Source organism: Chenopodium album, chromosome 16 (assembly GCF_948465745.1).
Source record: "Chenopodium album chromosome 16, dcCheAlbu1.1, whole genome shotgun sequence".
NCBI classification, from domain to species: Eukaryota; Viridiplantae; Streptophyta; class Magnoliopsida; order Caryophyllales; family Amaranthaceae; genus Chenopodium; species Chenopodium album.
The window spans coordinates 9,577,079-9,585,545 of record NC_137849.1 but is presented as its reverse complement, the minus strand read 5'-3'; the positions used below and the strand labels follow the sequence as shown (position 1 = coordinate 9,585,545).

The 8,467-nt window shown below is 30.8% G+C and overlaps 1 protein-coding gene across 1 annotated transcript; it reads left to right on the top strand.

Moving 5' to 3' along the window:
• The first annotated feature begins 425 nt into the window (after positions 1–425).
• LOC145583868 (protein IMPAIRED IN BABA-INDUCED STERILITY 1-like) lies at positions 426–7,788 on the top strand. The gene is made up of 7 exons (XM_081640827.1): positions 426–866; positions 2,184–2,468; positions 2,958–3,284; positions 3,807–4,034; positions 4,157–4,254; positions 4,558–4,675; positions 7,453–7,788. Exons 1-7 carry the CDS (start codon positions 426–428, stop codon positions 7,786–7,788), a joined length of 1,833 nt encoding a protein of 610 aa, XP_081496953.1.
• The last annotated feature ends 679 nt before the right edge of the window (positions 7,789–8,467 follow it).

Genomic DNA, 8,467 nt, shown 5'->3' with positions numbered 1-8,467 from the left:
TACGGAGTAATACTACTAAAAAGATTAAGTATTGATAGATTTAGTATTGATATCGTATGAATGTGGAGGATAAGAGCAAGAGAACGGAAGAAAGTCAATTATCTGATTTTGAAAAACAAAATTTGATTTTTCTCCCTGAATTTTCTCATTTAATTGAACAAAACCGTGGGTTGTAATCTAAATTTAAAATCGAAATTATAGATAGACAAAATGAGAAAAAACGAAACAATTGCCAATTCCAAACCCCCAAAATTTCTCCCCCAAGAACATCGACCCTTTCCCTTTGATTCATCTGGGTCAATCAAATTCAAAACATCTTTTTTTCTCCCAAATTTCCCCTTAAATTTTGATTAAATTCAGTAAAATTATAATAATAATATTAAATTCCCAGATATTGTCATGTCATTGATGGACATTATTCGTTGATGGGGTGCATATCTTCGAAGCGGACGGGGTCCAGAACCCCATCTGCTGTCGATGATTTGGAGGGGGAAATTGGGGTCAAGAGGTCATCGAGTCGACGTCATGTGGGTCCCGCCACCGCTTGTACAAGCGGAAGCGGAACCCACCAAGTATTTGGTGAGACACAAGCACAATTGTTGCCCTTTAAAAAACCATCAACTAACAAGAATACAGAGGATGAATTATTTGAATCAGGAGAAGAGGATGGAAAGAAGTTGAAGGGGTCGAAGAGCAAAGGCTCTAATTCGAATTTCTCGGTGAGTTTACGAATCGGATCGTCGAAGAGTCAGGTTGTTGCTGAGCAAACCGCTGCCGGTTGGCCTGCATGGCTAACGGCTGTTGCTGGTGAAGCCATTCAAGGGTGGGTGCCTCTACGTGCTGATGGTTTTGAGAAATTAGATAAGGTAACCACAAATCATCTAATTACTACACGTCTACACCCTATTTCATTTTATATTGATTGACACGTTTATTTAGCATGATGTCAATGTATGCGTAACATAAATTATACATAATATGTTATTTTTGATAAAAAAAATTATAATATTTGATAATATATAATTTCAATTAACAATACCATTAGCTGTTGCTCATAACAGATAAAAGTTTAAACTTTTACACATTTTCATGACTAATACTTCATGTAAGATACCATTTTTTTTTTTTTGGGTAAAAGTTAGATAGAAAAATTGATGTAAATTTATGTACATATACAATGTAAATATCATGGTTTACAAAAGAAAAATACAATATAAATATCAAAACGTGTCAACGAATAAAGAGAATTAAAATACATCTTTGTTTATATTCTAGATAGGTTCATCATGTACGTTACTCTAAACTAATCTCATCATGTACGTTACTCTAAACTTATCGTTGTGTCAGATCTTAGTTGGCTTGAGAAGTTCTCATTCTTTGCAATAAAATTTGCGACATTGTCGACCTACACTAACTAATTTGGTAAATGATAGCTAATCTTACTTACATAATTGTGAGGTTTGAAAATTTTTAAATTTAAATAAGATTTTCTTATTAATGGACAAATTTAAACCATATTAGTTTTATAATACTTGTAGAAGCTGTTAATATTGAATTTGCGACATTCAGAAATACTTTAATCAATTTTAAATCTATGATAATTATTAATTTCCACTATAATTGTGAGTTTTTTTTTTTTCTCCCCAAGATTTAATAGAATAATATTATTCGTAGACAAATATAAATTACTTTTAGTTTCATATTACCTTTGTCTTTTGGTTGAATTAATTTTTCGCTTAATTTTATCTCTAACAACATAAAGTAATAGATTGGCTGTTTAATTTCTACACTTGAATTGTAGAAAGTTGTTTCAGTTAGGCCCTCTTCTTTAGATTTGCTCTGCTCTGCTCTGTCCTGCTTTGCTCTGCTGAAATGTACTTCGCTCTGCTCCGCAGTGTATGGAAACCTAGCCCTGCTTTGCTCTATACTGCTCTATCCTGCTCTGCTCTGCCCAGAAGCTCAAAAGAACAGGCCTTACTATATTCTTATACTTGGCATGAGAAATTTAAAAATGTTGCATTTTTTAAAGTTTAGGGATACACAATGTATTTTTATGTGTCTTACGAATACATGGCAAAAATTATCTGTACATTACTAATTTACTATGTACTTTGCATAATTTTTTTTTGAATTCGTGCTTCTAACGCTCTATATTACTATCCAATGTGAATTAATTTTTGTAGATTGGACAAGGTACATATAGTAGTGTGTTCAAAGCACGTGAACATGCTACAGGTAGATTTGTGGCTCTTAAGAAGGTGAGATTTGACAATTATCACCCAGAAAGTGTCCGATTTATGGCAAGAGAAATTACAATTCTTCGAAAGCTTGATCATCCGAATATAATTAAGTTACATGGTTTGATTACCTCTAAAGTTTCTTGTAGTATTTACCTTGTATTCGAATACATGGAACATGATCTTTCTGGCTTGCTCTCTTGCCCTGAAATCACATTTACTGAGCCTCAGGTTAGTTTCGTCTTACGTTTCATTAACTTTTTATAGAGTTGATCATCTATGGCTCGGACTGCTTGACTCGTTGAATACTTGATTGGTTGGACTTGTTTGATAGTTTTGTTCATCATTTTTAAGGTGTTCTAGTTCGAATTTAATGTCTACTTTAAATTGTTATATTTATATTTTGGCCTTATTTGGTTTAAATTTTAAGGTCTGCTCATTGCAAAAAATTTGTCTAGATACTGTTGACAAGAATAAGTAATACGTGATAAGAATATGGTGAAGAGAACAAAACAATTGTCCTAAACTCATTTAACCTGATTTTTTTGGTTGGGCCAACTATCTTTGCTATAAAAGTTTTGGCCAGCTAGAGCCGATTTGATGGATTAGACTGAATGTGACCAATTAACATTTTCAGTGTTGTTCGGCTCATGATCAACTCTATCCCTTTTTTGACTAGTCTTGAAAAATGAAGTTTAAAAAACCTTGTATAACATGCAGATAAAGTGCTTCATGCAACAAATATTTTATGGGTTAGACTATTGCCATGGAAAAGGAGTAATGCATCGAGACATAAAGACCTCAAATATATTGCTAAATAATGAGGGGATTTTGAAATTGGCTGATTTTGGGTTGGCAAACTTCTTGATGAGTACAAAGTACAAGCAGCCTAAGCTTCTTACCAGTCGTGTAGTCACATTATGGTATCGCCCGCCCGAATTGTTACTCGGATCTACTAATTATGGACCTTATGTAGACATGTGGAGTGCGGGTTGTGTTTTTGCAGAACTACTCGTTGGCAAGCCTATTCTTAAGGGTAAAACTGAGGTAATTACCTTCTTTGTTTATCTTCTTTTGTTACAAATTCGACATATATATGTAGTCGTAAGATTAATTCTAGTAAGGATATCGGGTGGCACGTATCTCACTATTTTTCAAAATAACCTTATATTTAAAAACAATAAGTTGAAGATAAAATGAGCATGTAATGAATTGACTACTGTCGATGGCTCACCAACTTATTAATCCTAGATCCACTACTGTTTTTAATTCTTTGGACATGGATAAATTGTGAAATTATACTTTGAATAGCTCGTATTAAAGGAGATCAATCGGTCTTGTTTATTGGTGAGGCTTCTAACAAGTTATCCTAGTCATATTTTAAATGACCATTATAAAATTTTTAGTTTTAGTTGTGCCTCCGAACAAATTCTTGTAAAAGTCGATCACATTTAAAACATCAAGATGAGAGAAATGGTCAATTTTAATATTGAAAAATCAATGTCGTAATATGGTTGTATATTTGTACTCATGTAATGATGAATTGATGATGCATGATTATTGATACAGGTTGAACAATTGCATAAAATCTTCAAACTTTCTGGGTCACCACCAGATGAGTATTGGAACAAATCTAAGTTACCTCATGCTTCTAGATTTAAACCTCAAATTCAATACGAAAGCTCACTCCGAGAAAGGCTAAAAAATTTCCCTGAACCTGCTATTAATCTATTAGAGGCTCTCTTATCAGTTGATCCTACGAATCGTGGAAGCGCGGCCTCTGCCTTGAACTCTAAGGTACGTACGATTTTTTCAAATTATAGCATAGACGGAAAAATAATATCGAAAAAACGAGTAAATTTCTCTAGTACGTACGATTTTATTTTCATAGATTGATGTTGGTTGTTTATATGTATCAGTATTTCAATACAATGCCTTATGCATGTGACCCGTCAAGCTTGCCAAAGTATCCTCCTAACAAGGAGATTGACGCCAAATCTCGTGAAGAATCAAAAAGGTAATTTTACTTGTATTTGCATTTTCAACACGTCTCGTGTACGACTGGTTACACCATTATCTGTCTTATTTTTTTACTTTTTATATGAAAAATTTTATATCTCACAAAAATACCCTTTTACTGCTACCGTAAAGTAACATAAGTAGTATTTATGGTTCACTTGCATATATATTGATAAATGTAATTATTAGTCCTAGCAAATATATGGTCGACTTATTGCTACCTTCAATTGTTGCACATAATGTGAAATGGATGTAGTATTTTGTAACAACCTAGAGCAATGAATTGTCTTTACTATTACAGGAAAAAGACGGGTAGAAATCAAGATACCACGACATCATCATCAAGAATGCATAGACGAGGTCGAAAAGGATTGCCAGAGCAAAGCAGCATTAGCATGTTAGGACGACCTGGGCAAGAGGTAGGTCTTCATCTTTCTTTGACTTCATCACTCATCTATTTTTTTCATTCCTATCGAAATATTATTTATTTGACTGCGATAAAAAAAGAAATACGCACACACTCATCAACTTATTTTTGTTACACTTAACTTATATAGTTTAATACTTTAAACATGTGTGGCATTATTATTAATGTACGTTCTTGGGTAAAAAGTGTTGGATCATGTTCGACAATAGTTTTTGGTGTATCTTTTATGGAAATTGATTTTGGCACACTCTTAATTGATTTTGGCGTACACTTCTATGTAAAAAGAACAAAGAAAATTGTGCTCTCACTTAGGGGTGTGCTAAAATCAATTAAGGGTGTGCCAAAATCATTTCCCATCTTTTATAGAGTACTATTCTAATTATGTTAGAAAGTGACTACTTCGAATACCTAGGGTTATAAAACAACTAGTCTTAAACCCGTGCGATGCACGACGGTTTATTGTATTATAATAATTGTTTTTGTATTTGCATTTTTGCCTAAGTATTTCAATTTCATATAAGAATAGTAGAAAATATTTTAATAGTAGTACGTATTAAATTCAAAAACCCAGTAGTTGCAAAATGAAACAAAACCAAAATTCTAAAACGTACTGGTTGCTAAATGAAACAAAACTATATGCGATTATACTAATATTGGAAATGTTTGTTTCATATGGTTATCGAATTTAATTGAACATCTATTTTCAATTTTTCATAGAAATACTTACAACACTCTCTAATTCCCTCCTAATGCCAAATACTTCTATAGATATTTAAACTCAATTCATATAAACCTTTCCAAAAACTAATCAAAATTCTCATAACCATAAATTGATGTATCCTATATCAAGCATCAAATTACAAGTTATTGATTAACTATAGTTTTTAAATTGTCTTGATTAATAAAGATATTTAACATCAAAATAAAAAATGCAATATAAACCTTAAAAATCCAAAAGCAAGCAAATTGTAACCCAAAATAAATAACTAAATAAACCTCGATAAAACGAAAAAGGAAAAAAAAAACCAATGATAATTGATTATATTTCTATGCAATACACAGAGTAAATTAATTGATAAGTGAACCAAAACTTAAAAAATATGGAACTTTCAACAACAGCATGTACACTACTTGAATAAAAATTGCAATTTGAGAAATCATATAACAATGCCAACAAAAAAAAAATAACCTTTATCTTGACAAATAAGGTGAATAGGAACTTTGTCGCAATTGCTTTATCAAATATGGAATCACCACTTTGTCACAATTGCTTTATGAAACTATGCAATCGCCTTAAGTGCTTTGCAAGGAATAATAATTTAGAATGTATCATGTGGTTTAATTTGATCGAAATTATAGAATTACTGAAGAGGAAGAGAAAGGAAAGGACAAAAGGGAATGAAAGGAAGGATTTCCAAATTGCAAAATGAGTATTATTGTTTGGAATGGAAATTGGAAATCAATATTATATAGTAGTCTGTACTATAAAAAAAGAAACTAAAAATGAAAGTTATGTTTTTTATTTTTTTATTTTATTTATTTTTTTTTTTTAAAGTTATGTTTTTTTTCTAAAAAAATTTAATAATTTTTTTAAAAATAAAATATTGAGGAAAAGGCCACGTGGCACTCGAAATTGTTTTAAATGTTCCTCTTTTAAAATAGAATATAGACTTCCAGTTAGTGTAGTAATTGCTAAGTATAGCTGTGATAATTATTAATTAATAAGGTTGATATATACTTTTTCCATTTCTTAATAATTGCAATATATTCTTTTTCACAGTATTTAAAAAAAGTGGGTCTCAAATGAATTAAAACACTTAAAATTGAGGAGAGAAATTGTTAAAAGTATAATTTAGTGGGTCATGAGATTTTAATAAGAGTAATAGTACAACTTTTAACATGCGATTTTTTCACCATATACCCTTGAGTTTTTTGTTTATTCACCATAGACCTATGAAATTTTTCAAATTCACCATATACCCCTAACTTATTACCAATATTTACCATACACCCCTAATGAAAATAAAATGAGTGAAATTTGATTAATTATTGTTAGAGATATGATATCATGAAATATTTTTCCGATATCTCATGATATCATATCTCTAACAATTATACATCAAAACCACCTTAGATCTCTCTCCCTCATCCCCAAAACCACTTGTCTCCTTTCTCCAGTCCGCGAAACCACTCTAAATCTCCATAACTATATTTGTACGTATGATTGACTTTGAGGATGAGAAAAGGAAAGTTAGGGTGATTTTGGGGGTAGAAAAAAAATGTGGGTAGTTTCGGGGGCAGTTGAATGTATTTAGGGTGGTTTTGGTTCATAATTAACCCTAATGATTGACGAAATTAGCAATCATTAGCCATCAAGGGTATATGGTGTATTTTTGTTAAAACTTAGGGGTATATGATGAATTTAAAAAGTTTAGGGCTATATGGTGAATAAACAAAAAACTTAGGGACATATGGTGAAAAACCCGCTTAACATAAAATTTTTTTCAATTATAGTGTTTTGCAGGTATTGTGACATTTTTATATTAGGAAAGTGTTGCAAGTATTAAAAAATAGAGGAAGTATATATTAAAACTTCGTATTTTTGTGTTTTTTTTTTTTAAGGAAAATTAATATTATTGTTTGATTACTATTGTGATATTGTCTATGGTAATTGCAAGAGCTACTTTAATAACCATTAACTACAACTAGTTGTGTCGAACATTACCTGATGATAAACTTTAATTTTGCTTTGTTTTTCTACGCTTTCAGGATGCTCAGGTGAATAGAAAATACGCGCGTAGAAACGGAACAAATGCACTTGTTACTCAAATAAGAAAGGGTGATAATGAGGCATCAATGGATATGAAATCAGATGTTTCTCAAGTAACAAATGCATCCCAAGGGGACATGATGTTTGGAGGCAAATACAATGGAAAGGCAACAACATTAGCATTACCACCAAAAAGAAGATTGGCTAATAATGATGCTACAAATTCTACTTCCAAAAATCAAACTAGTGACCCATCTAGCGTATTGTGTGCAAATAAAATGTTAGACCAACAACATGAAGAATATGAAGATGTCCAAGATTCAACCAAGATGTGAAAGGTGAATTTAATTAATCCCTCAATCTTAATTGCATGTTATGTTCAACAATAATGTTAAAGTAGTCATAGATTTGAAGTTGATATAGTTTAACCACAAAAGGGAGAATTTTTATTTGAAACCGAAAAAAAAAGGATTTTCCTACGTTTAAACTATTTGGTTTTATTTAAGGCGTGACACCTTTTTATTTGAATTGATTTACTTTATAATGTATAACAATTAAATAATATTATATATATACTTAGTATTTAAAAACACAAATCACAAATTACTCCTATGTCACATGTCACTGCAATTCACCCATATGTCACATGTCATCTCTCTTAACCTTTCTTTTTAAAAACCTTTTTTAATATCAAACTTAAATAAAAATAATGTTAAAGTCTTTATGTTAAAAAAAAAAAAAAAAAAAAAACATGCAAATTTAAGTAAGAAAATAAGTGTTTCATTTCAACCATAATAAAATAAAGTTGATCTAATTAGTATACATTAATAAACATATGAAAAAAAAAAAGTCTTTTCATCTCCTAATCTTAAAATATAACTTAAATCAATATGTCATTTCATATCCTACAATGTCCATATATATATACCTAACTAAAATCCTCCTCTTTTTCCACAATTTCACACGCATTATTTCTTTGTTTTAAGTTTTAACAGTGAACTTTTTTTACCTTAA